Source organism: Taeniopygia guttata, chromosome 14 (genome assembly GCF_048771995.1).
Source record: "Taeniopygia guttata chromosome 14, bTaeGut7.mat, whole genome shotgun sequence".
Classification (NCBI taxonomy): Eukaryota; Metazoa; Chordata; class Aves; order Passeriformes; family Estrildidae; genus Taeniopygia; species Taeniopygia guttata.
Genome location: NC_133039.1, coordinates 13,328,788 through 13,351,233, shown reverse-complemented (window position 1 = coordinate 13,351,233; position 22,446 = coordinate 13,328,788). Strand labels below are relative to the sequence as shown.

Sequence of the window (22,446 nt, the reverse complement as noted above, 5' to 3'; positions counted from 1 at the left end):
CTGGAGAATGGGGTGCCTGGAGGTTGGGATGGACCTTGGCTTTCCTGCTTTGCACCCTGTTCCTACAAAGACAAGCACAGGGTTAGAAAAAATGCAGAAGTTGTATGGTGTGTGACAGCTTTTATGATGCCATTCCCTCTAGGAAAGACAAAAATGAAGAGGAAACATCACACAGTTTTCTTTTCCAGCCATAGTGCTGGCCTTTCTGGGGCTATGGGCAAAGAAATCCCTGAGCTTTTGTTCTGGACCTGTCTCCAAAGCAAATATGGAGAATGTGCATGGTGTGTGCTGGGACTTGTCGCTGGCCCTTGAGTCTGGATAGGGGTACCCCGAGCAGCTCCCCCAGCCTGCTCTGCCCAGGCAGTCGTTGCCTTGGCTGAGCTGAGTGTTCCGTCTCTGCCAGGAGGCCCTGATCCACCTGGGGGCCAAGTTCTCCCCGTGCATGAGGCAGGACCAGCAGGTGCACAGCTTCATCAGCGCCAAGCGGGAGAAGGAGAAGCACTCGGCGTGCTGCGTGCGCAACGACAAGTCCGGCTGCGTGCAGACCTCGGAGGAGGAGTGCTCAGTGAGTGCCACGGCCCTTCTCCTGCCAGCCCTGCAGCCTCAGGGCCACTTCTGCTGATGCTTCTTTCCCTGGGCTTCGTGGTGACACCTCTCCTCTCTCCTGCAGTCCACGCTGGCCGTGTGGGTGAAGTGGCCCCATCACCCCAGCACACCGATGCTGGCAGGGAACAAGAGGCAGTTTGGCTCTGTTTGTCATCAGGACCCCAGGTAGGTCCTGCCTGGCCCAGCTGCCATCCTCGGGGGGACAGGGCTGCTGTACAGTCACTCCCAGGCCAGTGGATTGCTGGATGAGGCAGCAGGAGCTCTGGAGGAGTACGGGGCAGTGATGTCCCTACACTGCAAGGAAGGCTGATGCAGGGTGTGATCATATTTCTCCTCACCTCTGGTCTCTGCTGTGGGCTGCCCACTGAACAGAGGCCTGTTGTGAGCTGTGGGTGCCTTTCTCAACCCTCTCCCCCTCCTCACCTGCTCCCTGCACAATTCCCTGCTTGGGGGGCAGAGTCACGAGCCTAGCACACCTCTGTCCAGGAGCCCAGCCGGCTGCTGGCTGCCCTGGCACAGTCACTGTGGGCTAGTGTAGAGCTGAAACCAGCTGAATTCCTGCCCTTGGGGTGTGTCCACCTGGAAGAGATCCAGTGTGTTGCTGGGCAGCTGTGTGCTCTCTGCCTTTGTGATCTCTGCTGGGAGGAGGCTGAGGCATGGCCAGCATGGCCTTGGCTGGTCTGGTGTGTCAGTGTCACCATGCAGGGACACAGGGAGCTGTGGAATGGCAGCCTGGGCACAGGCAGAGTGTGGAAATCCCCCCTGGAGCTGGGGAAAGGTGTTCCTCAGGCTGATATGTGCTTTGTTGCTGCAGGGTGTGTGAGCAGCCAGCCTCGATGGAGCCCCACGAGTGGCCAGATGACATCACCAAGTGGCCGGTGAGCATGGCCGGAGGCACAGGGTGGGCAGGGCAGCTGAGTGGGGCGTTTGCATCCCACAGCCTCAGCTGTGCTGGTGGGAGGGCAGGGCCTCTGGTGCAGCTTCTGCTGCTTGTCACAAACACCAGCTCAGGGCAGCCGTGCCCTGCCCAGCCAAGGCTCAAAGCCCTCCAACAACAAAAGTTGTCCTGTGCCAGCTAAAGCCCTGGATCCTGTCAGGGTAACAGGGATATGGGAACAAACTCAGCCTCGGGCTGGAGAGGAGGTGTCAACTGATGCTCAGGCAGATGCAGTATCAGGCACCATCCTGCTGTCAGAGGGAGCTGTGTCTGGGATCTGGCTTCTTCCCAAGGGGCTGTTTTGATTTTACCCAGCCAGCAAGCAAAGCTGTGGCTGTCTGACTGCAGCCTGTTGTTGTTTTCCAGATCTGCACAAAAAACAGTGCTGGGAATTACACCAACCACCTCCACATGGACTGTGTGATTACAGGCCGGCCCTGCTGCATTGGGACCAAGGGAAGGTAGTGAGTTTTACCTCTATGGAGGGGCTGGGTGCTGGGGTGAGACACGGGGCCTTTTCAGGTTGTAGACCCAGCCATTTGCCCTCCTTGTCCTTTCCATACACAGGCAGAGCTCTGCTGGGAAGGGGAGTTGGACAGAGAGCCATGACAGGTCTCCCAGATGGAGCAGGAGTTAAGAGCCAGCCTGAGGCTGGCACAGCAGGGTATCTCACTCAACTGGTCCTGCAGTATGGAGGAATTGAACAATTCTGCTGGGAAGTCCTGTACTTTTCCTTAGGAGTGGCCAGCTTCTTCCTGACAGGCTCCATTATCCCCAGCCTGCAGTCCCTGGGCACTCAAAGGAGATGCCAGGAAATGGCCCACTCTGGGTTTCCAAAAGAAGAAGATGCTGTTTTTCTGATGTTATCCCTGAGCTTGAGTAGTCACCCAGTGCTTGGGCTTGGCTTTCCCTGCTAGGGAGAAAAATGTGTGTTGCCCCAAAGAGTTTCTCTGTCACTGAAGGTCATGACCGGGATATTCTTGACAGAGCCCCCCCTTCCCCTCTGCTGGCTGCAGAGGCACAAGACTCCCCCAGTCTGAAACACAGCTTCCACAGGCTCTGGTGGCTCTTCCCAGCTCTAAATAGCAGCTTTAGGACCTGCCTTGGAGTCCTGGCATGCAGGTCTGTGGAGCTTTCCTGGAGGAGAGAAGCAGGAGGGGTGTGTGGAGAGGCACTGGGCTCAAATGGGAATGTGTTCATGCCTTTGCTGAGACACTGCAGCATGTCAGGGGCAGCTGAATGCATCAGTTCTCATGGATAGGATGAGAAAAACATAGTGGGTGGCCTGGGAGGGCACGGGAATGATCCATTGTGCTTTCCATGTGCGACTTGTGCCTCCTGCAGGTGTGAAATTACCTCCCGGGAGTATTGTGAATTCATGAGGGGCTATTTCCATGAGGAGGCAACGCTCTGCTCTCAGGTAAGGGTGCAGCTGGGGGGTTGCATGGCTGCCCTTCTCCCTCCAGGTGCCCTCAGCAGCTTGGCAGGATCTGGGGTGGCAGAGGTGGCTGCATCTGTCCTGCTTTGGGGGCCAGTTTGGGACTTGGGCTGGCAGCTGTGAAAGGCCAGCACAGGACCACTGTGAAAGCAGTGGCTGAAGGATCCACAGTCTGCTCTGTGGGCAAGCAGATGCCTCAGCTCTGGGTGCTGGGGTGAAAAATGAGGGCTTAAAGCTGCCGCAGGGAAGGGATGGGGTTGTGTAAATCTGTGTTGGAGACAAGGCCAGGTACTTGGTTCAACAGAGAAGTCAGGGGGGAGCCCCTCTTCCAGAGCTATCTGCAGTGTGCCCTGAGCCTGGAGAAGAACCCCTCTCAACACCCACTTCTTCCCTAGGTGCACTGCATGGATGATGTCTGTGGGCTCCTTCCTTTCCTAAATCCAGAAGTCCCTGACCAGTTCTACCGCCTCTGGCTCTCTCTTTTCCTCCACGCTGGGTAAGCAGAGGTGTAAAACTTCCCCTATTGGGGTGGGGGCACCCTCAGCCCAGGGACTGCTGTGAGGGTTGTGGCTGTTCCTCGTGGGGACACAGGGATCTGAGCTGTGCTCTCTGCCAAGGTTTGCCATCCTGTGTTTGTTGGGAGGGATTAGCAGCATGGGTAAGGCCAGAACAGGAACTCTGAGCAAGGCTGTGGACAGAATATGAGCACAGGGGTGACTTCAGTGGCTGCTGCTTCAGCTCCTGTACTCTGCACTTGGCAGGATCCTGCACTGTCTGGTTTCAGTCTGTTTCCAAATGACAATCCTGCGGGACCTAGAGAAGCTGGCAGGATGGCACCGCATCTCTATCATCTACCTTCTCAGTGGCATCACTGGGAACCTCGCCAGTGCAATATTTCTACCCTACAGAGCAGAGGTGGGTCTCCTGCAGCCCAGGGTCCTGGTAACCTGCCCTGAGCACAACCCTTCTCTACATGCCCGTGCCTCTGTGGCTGAGGCAGAGCGAGCAGAGCTGGGCTCAGCACTGCAGCCTTGGCACTTGTAGCTCAAAGATGGCAGCACACCATCATTCAACTGCTGAGCAGCAACATCCCGGGGCACCAGGAGCTTTCCAAGTGGCTGGCCTGGCTGGCTGCAGGAAAAAGGCTGCTTCTCAAACAGATGGGGGACTGTCCAGCCTCGGGGTGAGAGGCCCCAGGGAGGCTTGGAATCAAGTGTGGTGTCAGCAGCCTCCACCTGAGAGTGGCAAAGAGCAGAGCTCACCGTGCCCACAGGAGACTGCATGGCTGGACCTGCAGGAGCCTTCCAGCTCCTTACCTAAGGAAAACTACAGGGTGGGTGGGGCAAGCCAGGATAGTGCCTTCAAGGGCTTCTCCCCTCTGGCAGCTTGAACCAGATCTGCCCTCCTTAGTCTGTTCTGGCCTCACACCTTGATCCTAAATCCACACCTTGATCCCTTTATTCCTGGCACCCCATTATATGGATGAAGTTGCAGAGTCTCTTTGCCAAGAACCACTGAACAGGATTTGAGTAAGAAGTAACTAATTCCTTGAGCTGGCTGCAGAGGCCAGGAACGTGACATGAGCCTGACATTATCTGTAATGCTCTTCTTCTGCAGGTTGGCCCTGCAGGATCCCAGTTTGGAATTCTGGCCTGTCTCTTTGTGGAGCTCTTCCAGAGTTGGCAAATCCTGGCACGCCCATGGAGGGCTTTCTTCAAGCTGCTGGCCGTGGTGCTCTTTCTTTTTGCCTTTGGCCTCCTGCCTTGGATTGATAATTTCGCTCACATTTCAGGATTTATCAGTGGTTTCTTCCTCTCCTTTGCCTTCCTGCCCTACATTAGCTTTGGGAAGTTTGATTTATATAGGAAACGATGCCAAATTATAGTTTTCCAGCTCATCTTCATCGCACTCTTCTCAGGACTGGTGATTCTGTTCTATTTCTACCCCATCAAGTGCGAGTGGTGCGAGTTCCTCACTTGTATACCCTTCACAGACAAATTCTGCGAGAAATACGACCTGGATGCACAGCTCCACTGACAGCAAAGACTGGCTTCTCGAGCAGGCCCTGGAGATGGACTGTCTTTGCATCTGCTGTGCCAGTTCCATGGGGACAAAGCCTCTAATCCAATGACACTTCTAACCCTGCCCGTGGTTAATTTAAACTGTCTCCTTAGCACTTGGCAGGCATGGTTTGCCTTATCTCAGAAGACTCTGAAAAACAGAACGTTTGTGCCTTGTTCAATTGTATTGAACCTTTTCTGCTGCCATTATTTTTATTACACTAGTTTCAATACTACATTTTTAACCAGAGTTGTTTACTACTGCTAAGGTGGTGATTAAACAGTGAGGTAGCGTTTTAGCTACTGTGAATTGTTCTGAGTAGTCTGTGCCTACCTTTGTTACTTAATCTCACTCCTGCTGTTTTATGTACCCTGTGGAGCACCCAAACCAGCCAGATACACATCTGCAGCTGGAAGTAAGGGCCTGAAAAGCCTCAGAAAACTAGAGGATCTTTTTAATCCCTGCAATCCACATACACCTCAGAGGCAAACACCACAAACAGCAACTGTAAAAAACGTGAGAATGTCCAGTCAATGGAGTTTGTTCCTCTTTGAAGTGCGACAGCCTTTTCCTCCAGGAAGGTGTTGAATCCACAGTCTGGTTGTGGTAGGGCTGGATTCTCTGCTCTCTCTGTTTAAGAAAGAAAATATTTGTCAGTGACAATAATTACTGCATGCTGAGCTTTTCTCACCACACTGCCATGATGGTCCAGGAGAGACCAGCCAGTGCCAGAGGTGACTGCTGGACACAAGCACCCTGGAGCAGGTGGCTGTTGTTAGGGCACACATTTTATTACACTGGATCTTGAAAATATGGCAGTGTTGAAAGAAGAATAAAAGGTAACTGTGGTCAGAAAGGAGCAGTTTTTAACCCAGCTACCTGGAGCAGCAAAACAACACAAGGCTTTGGACAAGCTGCTCTTACTCGTTCTTCAGCCACTGTGACTGTTTCTAAAAGCATAATTTAAAACTTAGTAAGCCTGAGAGTCTTGGCCACATCTTGTGTTTGTGTGCACAGCTTTCTCAAAATAGCAGTATTAATACCAAAATTATGTCTGTATGAGTTAGAAACCCAGCCATGCTCCTGACAATGTTTTCCAGACATATAAAAATCATAAAAGAAAGAAAGGTCCTAGAAGCAATCACAGCAGCAAAAGAACACTGTGTTTCTTGAGTTTCAAGACAATGTAGAAGCAGATTGAGTGTCTAAACATAAAGTCAGCTATTCCTGCTGCTGCTCCCAGTTTATGTTACCTGAAATAGCTGAATTATCATTCCCTGCCCTGAGAATAGCACAAACAACACTACCAGCCCCGTGCAGGCATTCAGAAATACTCTGCCAGCCAGCAGAGAGCAGCAGCATCAGCTCTGAGCCTCAACACCATGGCCTGGGGAAGAGGAGGAACTGGGAGCTCTTAATGGACATTTGGGACTCACCCCACAGGTTACTTCCGAAGCTTCTTTATGAAGCTGACCTCATCCCGGTTTCTGATGCCATACCTGAACACAGAGTTATGCTGTTAATGCCAGCTTCCCAGGAAAAACAACCTGTAAAACCCTATAGCTTCATCTTTCCCAGGGGCAGAGGGTCTCCTACAATAATCCCATGCTGTGCTCTACGAGAGGACACATTAAGATTCTCACTTGTGTATGTGGGATGTGCTGCCAGCACTGAAGGATCTGCTCATCTGCCTTTACCTGCAGCAACCCCCAAAATGCAACATCTGTCACCCAGGCTCACTATTCCAAGGACAGCTTTGATTAGGGTTGTCTTGCTGAAGTTTTAGTACTTCAGGCCACCTTTTCTCACTGGTCTGCAACAGGCTGGCAGACCCAGCACTGCAGAGAAGTGTCTCATCCCACCTCGCCTAAAGAATGGGCAGGGAAACATGGGAGTCACCTGTCAGTGTTGTTACCAGACTGAGAGGTGGCTGATCAGCCCCAAAGATCAACACTGATCCTTGGGTTTCCTCTTTGCTTGGCATTCTTCACAGAATCACAGGATGTTACAGGGTTGGAATGGACCTTACAGACCATCCAGTGTCAACACCCCTGCCATGGACAGGATACCTTTTACTAGGCCAGGTTCCTCAAAGCCTGCCTGTTCCTGTTCCCTGCTCTTTCGTATCCTACATCAGTATCTGTGCCGAGCTGAGTAACTGTAACCATCTGCAGGATTTGGGAGGGATGGCCAAGGGTTCTGTGGGGTGCCCTGCACTGGCTGAGCCCAGCACAGGATGGTGCTGGCTGAGGATGAGGAGCCCCCCAAGGCCAGCCTGTCCTGTGAGAGCCTCTCAGTCTGCCTGTCCCACTTCTGTGCTCAGTGCTGTCCCACCTTTCCTGGCAATGTCCACTACAGGACCCGTGATCCAGGGCACAACCTCCCAGCTCAGCCCTGCCCGTGGGGATGCTGCGTGGGCCCTCTCACCCCCAGTGCTGACTCTAACTCACTCTCTCAGCTTCTTCCTGTCATCCGCCAGCTTCTCTCCATTGTACGTGAGGTGGTACGTCCTCCATATGTACCTCCTGCGGGAAAAACGCTCAGGGGCAGCCGCGGGAGCGGCACCGGGCTGGGACGCGCCGCCGAGCCGCCCGCCCGGCCCCGCTCACCAGCTGAGGTGCTGCACACCGCCCTGCCGGGCCTGCCTCAGCTGGATGTGCCGCCGCAGCGCCTTCTTCAGCTCCAGCACCGAGGCGTTCTGCACCACCACCACGGCTGCGGGCGGGGAGAGCCGCGTCAGGCGCCCCCGCCCGGCCCGCCCGGCCCCGCCCGGCCCGCCCGGCCCCGCACGCCTCGCCCGGCCCCGCCCGGCCCCGCCTGGCCCTGCACGCCCCGCCCGGCCCCGCCCGCCCCCGCCCGGCCCCGCCCGGCCCCGCCCGGCCCCGCACGCACGCACGGTCTCGCCGTCCGCCTTGCACACCCGCACCGTCATGGCCTGCCCGTACTCCAGGGCCACCTGCGAGCCGATCTCCTCCGCCGTCACCTGCGGGCGAGGGACGAGGCCGTGAGCCCAGCCCAGCCCCGCCGGCCCGGCCCGGCCCGGCCCCGCGCCCCGGGCCCACCTGCGGGGGGAGGTCGCAGAGCAGCGGGTCCTGCACCAGCCGCGCCAGCGCCGCCTGGAACAGCTCCAGCACCTCGGCGTGCGCCAGCTCCTCCGCCGGCTCCTCCGCCGGCTCCGCGGCCGCCATCGCCGGAAGGGGCGGGCGGCGCGGCGGATCCGGCGATGCTGCTCTTCTGCCCGGCCTGCGGGAACGTGCTGGTGGCCGAGGAGGGGCCGCGCTGCCACCGCTTCGCCTGCACCACCTGTCCCTACGTGCGCAACGTGACGCGGAAGGTACCGGGGCGGGGGCGGCCCGGGGCGGGGGGCCCGCCGTGCCCGGGGCGCGGTGCTCGGTGCTGAGCCGCTCCCGTGCCCGTCCCGCAGGTGACCAGCAGGAAGTACCCGCGGCTGAAGGAGGTGGACGATGTGCTGGGCGGCGCCGCGGCCTGGGAGAACGTGGACTCCACGGCAGGTAGGGCCGGGCCGAGGGGCGGCGCGGGGCGGGCTCGGCCCGGCCGCCCCTCACGGCCCCTCACGGCGCTTTCCCGCAGAGCCGTGCCCCAAGTGCGAGCACCCCCGCGCCTACTTCATGCAGATCCAGACGCGCTCGGCCGACGAGCCCATGACCACCTTCTACAAGTGCTGCAACCCGCAGTGCGGGCACCGCTGGCGGGACTGAGGCCCGGGGGAGCGGGGATCAGAATTGCTGCTGCTCCTGCAATAAACGCGGCGCTGCGGGCGAGCGAGCGGCTGCTGCGTGGTTGTTTTGGGCCGGGCAGGGAGGGCAAACAGGCTCCAGCACGGTGCTGTGCCCGTAATGCACACAGGGCAGGGTGATAGTCACACCGAGAAATCCGTGTTTGAACAGACAGGTCTGAAGGTAGCCGAGCTGAAGCACGGTGAGGAAACCCCCCACACCTCAGCCCCGAGCACAGCACAGCAGGCAAAGCAGAGGGGGAGTGTAACCACTGTGCCCTTACAGAGAACAAAAAATGAAAGAAGGGGGTCTTTGCTGTGGCCTGTGAAAATCCTCTCAGTTAAAGCAGCAACTACAAACTACACACTGCAACCAGTTACTGATAAAAAGAGAATGTGCTTCAAGTAGGATCACATATTACTTGTGTTTTAACATCAAGCTTTATTCTCAGTTTAAATATATTCAGAAGTAAAAACGATAAATAACTTAATAAAAACATGATGGAGCACAAATTGTAACATTTAATCTCCATGGACACTCCCTCCCACAGGCTATGCCAATTTCCCATGACTCAGCTTTACCCCTTCTATCCAGGGATAATCTGCACCCATTTATTCCAATTCATGTCACAGGGGAACACTCTCCCCAGCCTGAGAGTACAGTCTATCGTGGGCTCGTAGTAGATGGTTGGACTTTCACTCATTTTGGGATTCTGTAATTGTTCTTCCACGAATGGCTGAGAAAAGAGTGATACAGGGGATGGCTTTTTCATGTAGAATCGTCTGATGCAACCAAGAGTTTCCAGACCCTGCAAAAAAATTCATATATTTTAATACACTGTGAATGCTGCTCTAGCTACAGTGTTCTCAGAAATACTGGACAATTTATGCCAAAAGTGGCTTTGCTTGGGCCCCTGAGGAACCCATGGTTACAACAAAAAGGTAAGAAGGATAAACAGCTCAATAAAACCATGCAAGCTCTGGCTATAGCTGTATAGATCTAGTTGCTTTCAAGCACAGTGATTGATACACAGTTACTGACACAGAAGGTGCTCAGCAAGCAATGTCAACATTTAGGAACAGTTACAAAAAATCTAAGGCGCCTCTGGATGTCAATCCCAGACTTCTGTGCCAATCCTTGTTAATGGTTAATAGGTGTATGACAAGCTCTGTCTGTGGTTTCCAAACCAGTTCTTAGTGAATTTATTGGTGCAGAAGTTAGATTGAAGTTCTCCACTCTGTAAAATATAGAGGTAGTTAATAGCTTGATTTTGTGGGTTTGAATTCACATTGCCCAGGGATCCATACTGGAACATCCAGAACAGGATATGCACGACTGGCAACACTCCCAGCTGGCACTGTCACCACAGGGTACAAGCCCTGGGGAAGAAGTGGCACATGGACACTGGAAAATGGATTTCCAGTTAGCAGGGAAGTCATGCTTTTGGGAAGGCCTGCAGGATTACTGCTCTGATTCAGATTCTGATTTCTGTTCTTTTCCTATAAATATTCAAAGTTCCATTTCCAAAGCGGTGGCAACTGAATGTCAAAATGTGGGAGAAAAACTATGAGAAATTCAAAATTTTCTTGCCATCTTTTGTTTGACAATTAAGGACTTGTAGGCTGGTGAGAAGGTCTGATTGACACAATGTCTAGCACAGACACATTTCAGTTTGATTCTCATGGCAGATTACCCATCTAGAAGGGATATAAGCAAAAAAATTAAGAATATTTGGATGATCTGTGGTGACTGGGGACTGGAACCAGAGGATCTTTAAGGTGGTATTGATCTTTGGATCCACACCTGTCCTTGGGTTTCCTCTTTGCTTGGCATTCTTCACAGAATCACAGAATGTTACGGGGTTGGAATGGACCTTACAGGTCCCAACATCCCTTCCAACCCAAACTATTCCATGATCCTGTGATTACCACTGCATTAATCACTCAATTTCATGGCGACAAGCCCCCACTCTTCAGCAAGTCACCTCCCTGTACATCCATTCAGAAGCAAGCTGTGCCATCAGTGACAACACGGGTAAAGCAGCTCCCTGCTCCCTCCCTCGGCTGTGCTGCACTGCACTGAAGGGAGCAGGCTGCTTTCCTGTTTCCCTGGCTGTACCTGCAGGATCTCCAGCACGGCCACGGGCTGCAGGACGCCGCTGTAGTGCTGCAGCAGCCCCGACTGCGGCACGCCTGGCTTGCTCATGACGTGGTAGAGCACGGCCTCCATCATCCCCTTGCACACCGGCTGGTTCAGCTTCCCATCCACGATCCTCCACGGCCTCCCGATGAAGGAGACGTTCTCACAGGCCCTGCCAAAGACAGGCAAACTCGGCTGTCAGGAATTCTTCAGGATAGGTTTCTCATAATTTCAATTTATGCCTTGTCGCCCTGATTTTTGAGATTTTCTAAAGCCTTCTGAGTTTACATTCTGTTAGAAAACTTTCTCACACAATTTTCTATAAACAAAATATTGTTTTGCATTCCTTCATAGGGGTGGAGAAACTTGATGTACTAGTAGTTTGTCCAGTGTCTTTGGAGAGGTGGCCCATTCACTCTCCAATCCACTGTCACCTTTGGAAAAGTATAAAAGTTGGAGTCAGAGAATAAACCTTCTTCTTTACCTTGCAAATAGCAGTGGCTGGCATTGTGCTTTCACGTGTCCTATAGCGACACTGCCTAATAGAGGTTCTTACTGCATCCATTTTAACACAAGTGTAAATCCTGTGGCTGCTCTGAGCAAGGGCTGGTGCTGCTCTACCAAATCTGCATTTTTCACCCCTTTTAGCTCCATTACAAACCCAGCAGCTGCCCTGGCTGTACCCACAGCCTGGATATACCTCAATGTTCCCTTGATGAACAGGGAAGCTGTGTTTCACATTAGCTCTAATATCCTCCAAAAGTTATCCAAGACCTGCATCATGCAGCAACAGTGCTTTGATGGGAAGCAAATTCCTCATTTTTAGCATTTTGATGTCCAAAAGACAGTCCCTGCATGGAAATTCCCATTTCTCATACTGCAGGGCACCTGGAAGCTGGCACTGGGCTTATTTGTGCAGTAAAATCAGTTTTGGTTCTCTGGTATTTGGAGCTCGTTGCTTTTTGGGTAAAAATATCTATCAGAGACATTTTTTCAGCATGCACAGGAGCACAAGGAACATTAACAGGAACAATGGAATGGGGTTTCTCCATCACTGCTCATTAGAGCATAAAACTGAGGTTTCCAAACCACTGCTTCCAGTACTCTTTTGGCAGTGGCAAGTGTTTGGTATTCTGCAGACGTTTCTGTTACTCACCGGTCCCTGGCTGCCTGGGAGACATCTGTCATGGAGCTTCCTGGAAAGAAAAGTACACATATTTTCTAATTAACTCAAATTCCTTATCTAATGGAAGGAGAGTTAAAGGTGGCCAAGCCGTGAAGTGCGAGAGCTTGCCAGGGAACCACAGCAGCAAACTACTCCACGTGCTGCTCTCAGTTTTGGGGAGCTCTGAGCTGACCCTCTGCCCTGCCTGCAGCACACTCCTCCCACACCTCCTCCCACAACTACATCTCTTTACTCAACCCCACTTTTTGTGGCTCTTTTCCCCAGTCCTAGCTGGTTTTATGATAAAACCCAGCAGGTTTTAATCCTAGAAGTCTGATGCTATGGCTGAACCATGGTGATTGTACGGGCTGAAAGAACTGAGGTTCACAGAGAGCTGTACAGGGTCTCAGCCTGGAGCTCTCCCAGGGTCTGAGTAACCTAAAGCTCCTGGAAATCAGAGGGATGTAGGGCAGAGCTCCAAGGAGCTGGAGACGTGAGTGCAAACTCAGGATTCCAGCAGGGCTCGGTTTCAAAGCAAAGGCTGTCTCTGCAACTCCCATTACATGATGTCATGGGTTTTAATTAGACAATTACTTAACAAGGTGTTCCTACCACACCCAGAGGGTAACAGCTTTGGCCTAAGCACATGTAAACATTCACTGGCCAGTGAGAACTCTGTGTTTGATAACAGAACTCCTGTTTTTTCCCCTCCTATGCTACAAAAAAGTGAAGGATGTTAAATCCAGGGAAGTACTTCAGTAGTTTAATTTAAGAACTGCTGAGGTCTCTTCTGTTTAGACAGCCCAGAGTGCATTTCCTGCAGGAAGGCTCCAGTTAAACAATCCCAAGCTGTGGGATGTTAGGGATCACCCTCTGGACCTGGGTACTGGCAGGGCTTGGCAAGGTACCACAGGAGCAGTGAGCTTGTGGTTCAGTCTGAGATTAGAGCTCATAAAAACCAAACCAAAATTAAATCCCCCACAAACTACTACATGTAAAGCTTGGCAAGAACTACTACTTATTAGAAAACTGGCAGTAAAAAGGAAAGGAAAATGAAGTCCAATTGGGTTACAAATGAGGCTGTTAAATCTCACTGGCATGTGCTGCTTCCTGGTGAACGGTTTAATGAGTTTAGGACTTCCAGCCATGGACATTCCAGCTAAATGCACACCAGCAGTGCTGTGTTTTCTGGGCTTAGAGACGCCTGACCTTTGGACTGAAGCCAGAGATGAGAAACTTTGGATCCAAATTATTAAAAAAAAAAATTTAAGACATAGAAACAAGTTTCTAAGGAAAACACACTTCTGGACTAGTCATTCCAGCAAAAGGAACAGGAAGGATTATGTGAGGTATTTGAAAATTTGGAGATCTTCCACATGAATTAGTGTTATGCCAATTTATCTGTGAGAGAAGACAATCTCTCTGGTACAGCTGCATAAAGAATCCAGGATTTGCTTATAAAGTGGAGCTACTGGTTTGGGATCTGGGTTGTATTTCAGGGATGCAGAGGGTTCTCCATACCTTTAGAGACTCCTGGGTTCTCCTGGAAGTAGGAAAGATCATCCTGCTCACTGGCTGATTGTTCAGGGATAGGGATCTGCTTGCTGTGCTCAGTGCTGAGCTCATCAGTCTCTACTTCGGGTTCTTTGTCCTCAGAACAAGATTTATCTTGTTCCTTGTAAGTGCCCACATCCACAGCCTCTGGAGCAGGCTCTGGGAGTTCAGCTGGGGGTTCAGCTGGGGGTTCAGCTGGGGGCTCTAGGGAGCCTCCTCCTGCAGCTTCTTCACCTGCAGTAACAGCCTCCTTCCTTGGGACAGGCTCAGGAGCAGCTGCATCCAAGTTGCAGCCATCTGCATGTGCCAGAGCAGGCTGTGCACCCTGGCAGAGGTGACTGTCACCCTGAAGGACGTCAGTCTTACATCTCTTCCTCGGGGGCTCGTCATCACTGGCACACTGTGTGTGTTTTCCCAGCTGCTCCTCCTCTCCCAGACACTCCTGTCCCTCCCCTGGCTCTGAGGGCAGGTGTTCCTGTGGCACATCTGGGAGAGCAGGGTCTGCCCCTGGCTGCTCAGCATCCTCTGCTTTCTTCAGGCACACTGAGCGTAGCAGCCAGGGCTTGGCAAACACTATTGCCACCAGTCTGACAGTGTGGCCTCCTACTTCTAAAACCTGCTGCATTTCAATGAGGTCCTGTAAAAAACAAACAAAACCCCACAACAAATTATCTCAGGAGCTTTCACTGAGAAATGTTACTTTAACCCAGTGTCATGGAATTGCCATGATTTAAGTGGCAGCAAGGGAGGAGCAAAGTTTATTAGAATATTCAATTTTGCCTCCAGCTGCACTGAAGTTGAAAAGATGTTTTAGCCCTAAAGCTTCCTGAAATTGCAGCATGAGATTTTTCTTCAGCTTAAAGTAAGTTAAAAATATAACTGGGAACAAGTACTTTGCTTCCAAAGGTTGATGTTAGCACCTCTAGGTTTCTGAAACAGTTCATTCCTATCTTTGATTAAGTGCTGCTTTAATTTTTGTCCTTCCTAACTTTGAGGCAAGATTGCTGTCAGGTGTGGTGTGTTTCTCCTGCCTAACATAAAAAAGTCTGTTCAATTTATAGCTGCTTCTGACAGCCTGGAAGCTTGTCCTGTTCAAGGGAATACTGAGCATGCAAACATGAATGTATGGAAAGCAGCTGGCTGTAAACCCACCTGGATGTACTGCTCCAAGCTCCTGCTGCGCTCAGCTTCCACCTGTTCATAGCTGCAGAAACGTTTGCTCAGCTCAGCTGTGCAAATCCCAAAGTGGGAAGTGGCCTCTATGGCCTTCCTGATCTCCAGAACAGCTGCCACGTCCCCGGGGCTGTACCCATAACGCTCTGTACACTCCCGGAGAAACTTCTCCATCTCATAGTTTTCTTCCTGGATTTTTATCAGCCTGGTGAAAGTTTCAGGGAGGCAGGAGATGCCCACAGCCACGTGATCCAGCAGGGAAGGAGCTGCAAATAAACCATGGGAGTTTAAGCTGTGAAGAAGCAGTTACTGTGCAACCTGCTACAGGAAGACAAACAGATTAGAGGTGTTCTAGACCAATTAAAAACAGAGCTCAGCTTTCCCTTTTCATTTTGCAATTCCCTTTTTTCTTTCTGCCTTGTGTATCTGTCTGAAAAGACCTGTAAAGAGGAGCAAACTGGTTTGCAAGGGCTCACCCTCCCAGCAAAAAGAATTATGGCTGGAAGGCAGTGAACACTGGGTCAGCTCAGCTCTGAATTAATGAGGGAATCCTCTCCTTTTTTCTTGAGGAAGGTCAAGTGAAAATTCTAGGGCAAGGAAATGCTTTAGAGGACAGTTTTAATTAAAAAATCTACAGTAGAAAGCTGTTGGCCAGATATGGTTTGAACTCCCACTTGACAATGGTTCAACAAAGACAGTTAGTTCAACAAAGCATCTCTGTGTTCAGTGACAGGCCCAGCACTGCCCCAAAGTGACCCCCTGTGCAGAGCATCCACAACTGAAGCCATGGGACCCCTGTCCCAGTCCTGGCTGCTGAGGGGGCAGCTCTGGCACTGCTCTTCCTGCTCCTTTCCCCTTTTTCCTGCAGGCTGCTCCACACATTTGCCTCTGAAACTTTTGGGGCCAGGTAAAATGGGCTCAGCTGTAATGAGCAGTCAGCTCAGCACAGACGGAGGGCATGAGGGGCAGCAGAGACATGAGAAAGAATTTCTGTTTTACCTCTGTCACAACAGCAATGGAAATGGGCAGGGGCAGCACTAGAGGACTTCAGCTGCAGAGCTCAAGGCTCTGGATACATTTGCATTACAGCTGAAAACAAGATACTCTTTAAGAAGGGGCAGTGCTGATGAACTGCAGTCAGTCAAGCTCCAAATATAAAACTGTTTAAATTACTGACACAGGAGGCCAGACATTGGACACCACTACTTCAGGCACTTGCATGAGACAAGTTAAATGAGAATTTCCATTCAAGGAGCTCTGAAAGATTTTCTTTTCTCTTTACAGAAGAGAAAGCCTGGCTGTGACATCATATGGTATTTTAAGTTGTTGAAGGGACTGAAAAAACCTTCTGGATAGGGTTAACAGAGCAGAGGACAGATTGCAGTCATAGTTTGACACAACATGAAAAAGAGGAAGGCCTTGTTACCAACAAAAGCCTAAGTCAGCCATCTGTTTTAAGTCAGGAGAGAAAGCTTTACAGGCTTGATGTGTAATGCAAACAGAATGTTCCTGTCAGGGGCCTTTGTTTAAATCAATTCCTCAGCAGGTGAGCTCACCATCTCTCCTGCTCCAAGCCACTTCAGTGCACTCTAGGCCAAACAGAACTCACCTGGAGAGCTGAGCCTTCCTGGGATGGGGGTACATCTGAGCCTGACCTTCACCTGGCAGGAGTTGACCACGATGTTGTCGCTGGGGCTCAGGTTGCGTGTGCTGACGATGCCAGGGGAGTAGTAGCCTCTCATCAGTAAATAATTGGTGTGAGAGGCCTGGCGAGGTTTCACTTCGATTCTGCGCTTGCCTCCAGAGCTGTCATCCAAATCATCATCCTCATCATCCTCGTCCTCCAGTCCTTCTTTTCCCAAGCTACAGCAAACACAGGAGGGTGCATTTGTTTGTTGGGCTTTTCCCAAAAGAAGGAAGTGATTCATGACACTGAGCAGACCAAGGACACGGCACCCCTGTGCTCTGGGCAGCTGGGGCAGTGTCCACACCAGGCTGATTTAGAGCACTGAGAACAAGAACTACAGAAAAGGAAACACACTGAAGGTCCCTGGAAAAGGAAACTCTCTTTTTTTGCAAAATGTGTTGAAATGAACCCAAAATATCTCAGCTCTTTGGTTCAGCAGATGCTTCATGTTGAGGGAACATCTGTTAGACACTGAGAGCATGAGGGATATTGCAGGATGGGGCAGACTGTTCTTTTTATTTTTCAGGGTGAAAAGGAGGAGAGAGAGTTGCAGATTTCAGTTACTTTAAAAAATAATAATTAAAAAAACACCAAAAACCAAACTGCAGACATCCTCCCAGTAAAGAAAAGAACAGCAGTAGCAGCCAGGATGGATTGCCCAGAAACAAACTTAGTTACACCAACACTATTTATTCTAGGACATGACAAGAGCCACTATGGATAAACCTGAAGGCTCTGAACAACCTGATCTAACTCTGAAGGTGCCTCTGTTTCAAGCAGACTATGCAGGGACTATGAAAGGCTCCTTCCAACTTTTCTAACATGAATTATAACTTAAGTACCTTCTTTTAAAATATATTTTAAATTGAAAGGGAACATACCACTTAGTAAAAAAACAATGAGTGCACTACTCAAGATGCCCCTACTCAGCAATGGGACCAGGCCAGGGCTCAGTGTATTTTTGTTAATAACCTGGCTGCTAAAACAGCTCATTCAGCCTGCACAGGACCACCCAACTGAGGACACTGCAAGTATATGAGAAGTTGGGATCTGCATTCAGAACATCTCCAGCACACTGGAGAGTCAGCCTGGAAAAGAGCAGGGAGCAATTCCCTATGACAAATGCATGTTATTTCTATTACAGTACTCTGCATCTGTCCCTCCACACTGAGAGGGTAAATTAACCACATGAAGGAAAAGAAACTTGTTAGGTGAGTCACAAAAATCATAAGCTATGCATGGATCACTGTACTGGGGAGGTTTGGCTGCTTTTGTTTTGGCAAGGCCATGGCCCTTTGGAATCTTGGGATGCATTAGCAGGTGTTTCACCTATATAACAGGAAGGAATTGGCACAGAGCTGCCAGCAGGAGCATGGCTTTTGTTTTTTGACATCACAATTCAGTGCAGAAGAAAATAATTAAAAAGACAGAGAACTGGGTAACATGAATGAAGGAACTAAAGCTGCTCATTTTAAAGAACAGCATGCTATGGGAGAGTGACCACAGTAATACTCCTCAAGTAGGAATTAAGCTGCCCTAAAGAGAAAAACAACAAAGTATTTTCCATGCTTATCACAATAGGAAGCAGCAGATCAAATAACTAAGAGATTTTAGTTGCACTTTGAAGAAAGCACATAATGACTGTAAGGAAAAGGGCTCACAGGCTCCCACTGCCTGGGGACAGTTTCAGTTCATGCCATTACTGCAGGCTTACAGGAAAATTAAATCCAAGAGACAGTGTACAGAAACACTGCTGTGGTGAGAGGTTCCACTGATAAAGCTGAAACCTTGTTACCAACCCTCTCATCCTGTGACATGCCAAGGCACATTGCTGATGGAATGCTCCTGTAGCACCCAGTGCTCTCCTTTCCATGTCAGCTCTGTTGGCACTGAAGTGCCAAGCAATTGAAATGTCACATATGAAGGCAAATGCAGCCCAGGGCTATAATGAGAGACGTTGACTTAAGTGCCATTACGTCTTCAGAGCACCTCCTCAGAAATAAAAATCAAAACAACAGCACAGTAAAAATGCTACAGTGCAGAGCAGGAAATGCAAATTCCTGTCCAATTTCACCCCAGTTATCCCCTAACTGTATTCTCTAATAGAAATAACAGCATTTACCTTTTTATCACTTCATTTTCCACCATAGAGCTGTCCACCACAATGATCTGCTCTGGGATTCTCACATTCACAGCCACCAGTCCCAGGGAGAACAGGGAGAGCATGGCCACACACTGACCACCAGGGCCATCCATGGGAAATGCCACCATGTCTTCTGATGATGCATTTTCTTCATCTTTAAATGTGAAGTTATGTGGCTGGTCTGATTTTTCAGCATCTTTGAGCTTCTCCAGGAACTGGAAAGACTCCGTACAAATGGTACTGGGGAAGCGCCATGTAAAAACTCTGCACAAAAACACAAAGAAGCACAAATCCTTCAAAATCTGCTCTGAGAATAAGTTTTGTAATTATGGTAGCACGGAAGAGCCACAGTTGAAGTTTCATTCTAGAGCTGGTGACCAAGTACCTTCCACATCTGCTTTCACAGTCCTTTTACTACTTCCAGAACATTAGGTGTTTATGCACTTGTAAAGGTCAGGTAGCATACAGCAAATACAAAGCAAAGCTATCATCTTCTGCTTCACAGGAGTGCTAAAGAAATCTTCCCACCACATCTACAACTGTGGTGCTGCATCTCCTCCCCTCTCCATGTGCCTCTGAACTCCTGCCCAGCACCCTTGGCTCTATGCCCTGACTGCTCTCCACGTAAGGACTGACAGATGTGATGTCAGCTTCACCTTCACCTTCCTCTGCTCCCTCAGCTGAAGCTTCCTTGCTCTGGACACTTCTCCTGTGCTGTCACCTCCACGCCACGCTTGGGTGGATTTTTTTCCTTTGCTCCAAGCCCAGCAGCGTCCCCCTGCCACCCACCTGTAGTAGCTCTGGGACAGCTGGTAGGACATGGGCACGAAGGGCAGAGCGCGGCTCTTCTTGGGCCCCAGCGAGTGGTTGACCCTGCGCCGGTTCACCAGGCTCCTCCTCTGGCACTCTAGGAAAGCCTTCACCAGGATGTCATCCCGGTACTCCTGGTACAGCCGGAACGTCTGCAACACAGCCCAGCCACAGCCCTGCATCGCCTGCTCCAGGGCACTCAGGGGGAAAGGCCACAAGGGACAGCTCTGCACTCTGCATCGCTGCTCCAGGGCACTCAGGGGGGAAAAGCCACAAACCAGGATGGAAATCATCCATATACATTCACTTTACCCCTCTGTTCCTTCTGTGGCCTTCCAGACTTGCCATGGTACATGCCAATAAATTTAACTTCATATTCAAAATGGGATCAGGCTCCCACTGGAATTACAGATGTGAAAAATGCTTCTCTGCCATATTTTGGTAAATTCTTCCCCTCATTTCAGCAGGAACACTTGGTTCTGAGAACTTGGCTATGCAGGTTCCACTCTTGCTTATGAGCTGTTAGATTCCCTTTGAACTTTGACCTTACTTAAGCACTTGACTGATTGATGATCACTTTTTGTAGTCCCCAGCACAGAAAGAGAGACCCCCAACACCAGTGCTAGCTGGCTATTAGGATTGTTTTTATGATATCTCCTCCAGAACATTCCAGCTGCTCAGGTGGGCACTAAAGCATGGTACAGATTGACCCACTGGAAGTGATGTGGAGCTTATTTCATGTGATTTTAGGGAATTGCTTCAACTTCACATCTTGCAATCTCATCTTCAGAGAGAAAACAACAAACTGAAAATCTTCCTACAATATATAATTTCCTAAAAGCAGAATACTCCCCACAGAATGGATACAAATCCAAGTTTCTGGGTTTCTTTTCTCCCATTTGAAAAAGGAATGTGCAAAGGGAGGGTAAAGAAACTTTAGGGTTGTATGACCACACGTGGATGTGGCACTAAGGAACATGGTTTAGTGGTGGCCTTGGCAGTGCTGGGCTGTTCCCACCTAAACAATTCCATGATTCTATGTGCAGCTAAGTTTGGTCCAGACACTGTACCTGAAAGGACAGGCAAGATTCCATCTGGTGATCTGAGAGTGCCAGTGTGCTCTGAATCAGATTCTGCAGCACTAGGAAATGAATATCATAAATACTGAAAGGAAAAAAAAAAGAAAAAAAATTATTCCTGGTGATTTTTGAACATGAGGTATCCATTAAACCAGAATAAAAATCTACAAATTCCATCACCTGCTTCTGAAATAGAAGCACAGAGGCACAAGATCTATAGCTGAGGATCATTCATGTAAAGGAATCTGTTACATTTTCCCTCACCTTCTACCCCCAATTTTTTGATCAGTCCAGATAATCTGACACAAAGTTCTCCCTGATAACATCTCCTGCTCTTAAGATATAACATCCACGTAGAAAATGTACAGTTGTCCCAGTGATAAAATAATTTTGAGGTTATCTATGTTATCATTTTATCTGCCAAATCTATGTCAGAGGTCTCTACAGTCTTGTCAAAGTATATTTTGTTAATAAATTTACACACTGCAACAAACAGATGGAAACACTGAATTAGGACACTCTTTATATGACTTCCACAGATGGAAGAGGCTGATGTGGCCTGATCCTAATGAGGAAAATGGTGCTACTGCTACTCACCTGCTCAGATTATCCTCTTTTGGGCCTTGATTTGTGTCTTCTCCAATTGCCAGCACTCGAAATCTAGTTAAGGGAAGGGAAAGGAGAACACTGGAATCAGATTTTCTGTGATTTTCTGTGATTTTGCATCAGCCATGAAGCCCAGAGGCTGATGAGCACAACTGCTAATGAGACAAGTGCTGGGCCAGCCCAGGGACTGCCTCAGCACAAGGGTCAGACAGGAAAAGAACTGTCAAGATCCACCTCCACTCAAATATCTGTTGACAAGGAGATAAAACAATGGACAGGAGACAGTTCTAGCACTGAAAGGATTTGTCATTTTATTCAGGTTTTGGACTTCCAGTTACGGCCAGCAGCACTTTTGCTGTAATGCACAGCTCTTCCCAAAATAGGAAAAATTACAGAAGTGCTCAATTTGTTATCATAAAATGGTCTGAGACATAATTTTTCCATGCTGCTTTTCAAGTCTTAATCATCATGAAAAAGCTTAACGACCTGGAGCTGGAGAATGCTGTACAAGGCTGAGTGCTCTTCCTTATCAATACTTTTAGCAGCACTGAAATGATTCAGCTGAGCAACCAGCTACAAATTGTGATAGAAAATGGGGCCAGTTAATCTGAAAAATGCTAGATTTCTGCTGTAATAAAAGTTACACCTGAGTAGCAACATCTCTAACACCAAGGTTGAGGACTTGACAATTTAGGAAAATCTGCTGTAGTGAATTTCTGGATTAAAAGTCTTATTTAAGCAATAGGAATGGCTTGAAATCAGCAAAATTGTACAAATAACTGAAAATCACTTATATGTATTTAGGAAGTGTGGCTATGAAAGCAACACTGCTGGTTGTATTTAGTAAAACTTGTTTTCTTACTAAGGGTACAAGCACAGAGAGTGTAAATCATGCCCAGGGAAGAGACCTGCTCTGAATTGCTGTCCCCTGTCTCACTGCCTCACCCCACCCCATGTGCAGAGCCAACAGCACCAGGATGAAAATACCTGGCAAAGAGTTCCTCCAGAGTGTCAGGAATCTCCAGTTTGGGGTTCCCCAGGGTCGAACTGAATTTCTCTTTCAGTCTTCCCACAAACTCTTTAAACTCATTTGCACAAACCTTTGAAAAGAGGAGACAGAAATGTCATCAAGCTCAATTTCTTAGGGTGGAAAAACCCCTCTACTTTTCAAGTGTGCATGAAAATTCTTGTAGCAATAACTGAATTCTGAAGTCAGAAGCAGTCCAACAGCCAAGGCAAGGCAGGGAAAAGCTTGTGCAGTTTGTGTTTGCTGTTTCACTGAACAGTTGCAGGTTCCATCTGTAACCAGCT

The 22,446-nt window shown here is 49.7% G+C and overlaps 4 protein-coding genes across 12 annotated transcripts in view; 2 read left to right on the top strand and 2 right to left on the bottom strand.

The window, feature by feature from the left end:
• RHBDF1 (rhomboid 5 homolog 1) overlaps positions 1-5,356 on the top strand; it is a 35,576-nt gene extending 30,220 nt beyond the window's left edge. For all 8 annotated transcript variants that reach the window (XM_030284682.4, XM_030284681.4, XM_030284680.4 and 5 more), the window contains 8 exons: positions 404-565; positions 671-771; positions 1,421-1,484; positions 1,910-2,004; positions 2,888-2,963; positions 3,377-3,477; positions 3,743-3,896; positions 4,599-5,356. In XM_030284682.4, the coding sequence (XP_030140542.4) occupies positions 404-565; positions 671-771; positions 1,421-1,484; positions 1,910-2,004; positions 2,888-2,963; positions 3,377-3,477; positions 3,743-3,896; positions 4,599-5,018 (1,173 nt within the window). In that variant the 3' untranslated portion in view covers positions 5,019-5,356. The remainder of the gene's footprint in view (positions 1-403; positions 566-670; positions 772-1,420; positions 1,485-1,909; positions 2,005-2,887; positions 2,964-3,376; positions 3,478-3,742; positions 3,897-4,598) is intronic.
• Positions 5,357-5,480: 124 nt separating this feature from the next.
• On the bottom strand, positions 5,481-8,237 carry SNRNP25 (small nuclear ribonucleoprotein U11/U12 subunit 25). The gene is made up of 6 exons (XM_030284687.4): positions 8,105-8,237; positions 7,935-8,025; positions 7,652-7,757; positions 7,493-7,567; positions 6,479-6,541; positions 5,481-5,672 (listed from the first exon to the last, which is right to left on the bottom strand). The coding sequence occupies exons 1-5, from the start codon at positions 8,228-8,230 to the stop codon at positions 6,487-6,489; spliced, it is 453 nt and encodes a 150-aa protein (XP_030140547.1). The 5' UTR covers positions 8,231-8,237; the 3' UTR covers positions 5,481-5,672; positions 6,479-6,486.
• A 165-nt stretch (positions 8,238-8,402) lies between these two features.
• On the top strand, positions 8,403-9,291 carry LOC100190325 (DNA directed RNA polymerase III polypeptide K-like; the record flags this gene model as incomplete). Its single annotated transcript, NM_001245455.1, is given in 3 exon segments — positions 8,403-8,554; positions 8,634-8,921; positions 8,988-9,291. Coding segments are annotated over 2 exon segments (123 nt in total). The 3' UTR covers positions 8,709-8,921; positions 8,988-9,291.
• Positions 9,201-22,446, bottom strand: part of GTF3C1 (general transcription factor IIIC subunit 1) — a 39,327-nt gene continuing 26,081 nt past the window's right edge. For both annotated transcript variants that reach the window (XM_072935685.1, XM_012577414.5), the window contains exons 27-37: positions 22,123-22,235; positions 21,127-21,189; positions 20,521-20,614; positions 19,430-19,602; positions 18,620-18,904; positions 16,420-16,673; positions 14,790-15,076; positions 13,605-14,274; positions 12,075-12,114; positions 10,898-11,090; positions 9,201-9,587 (exon numbers count right to left, since the gene is read on the bottom strand). In XM_072935685.1, coding sequence (XP_072791786.1) covers positions 9,366-9,587; positions 10,898-11,090; positions 12,075-12,114; positions 13,605-14,274; positions 14,790-15,076; positions 16,420-16,673; positions 18,620-18,904; positions 19,430-19,602; positions 20,521-20,614; positions 21,127-21,189; positions 22,123-22,235 — 2,394 coding nt within the window. In that variant the 3' untranslated portion in view covers positions 9,201-9,365. The remainder of the gene's footprint in view (positions 9,588-10,897; positions 11,091-12,074; positions 12,115-13,604; positions 14,275-14,789; positions 15,077-16,419; positions 16,674-18,619; positions 18,905-19,429; positions 19,603-20,520; positions 20,615-21,126; positions 21,190-22,122; positions 22,236-22,446) is intronic.

What these genes read in the sequence shown, in the direction of transcription:
- SNRNP25 (XM_030284687.4), bottom strand. Translation starts at nt 8,230, where the DNA reads ATGGCGGCCGCGGAGCCGGCGGAGGAGCCGGCGGAGGAGCTGGCGCAC. An exon ending in GGCGGACGGCGAGACCGTGC is followed by an intron (nt 7,758 to 7,934) that starts GTGCGTGCGGGG and finishes CCCCGCCCGCAG; the next exon opens with CCGTGGTGGTGGTGCAGAAC. An exon ending in GACAGGAAGAAGCTGAGAGA is followed by an intron (nt 6,542 to 7,492) that starts GTGAGTTAGAGT and finishes CTCTGTGTTCAG; the next exon opens with GTATGGCATCAGAAACCGGG.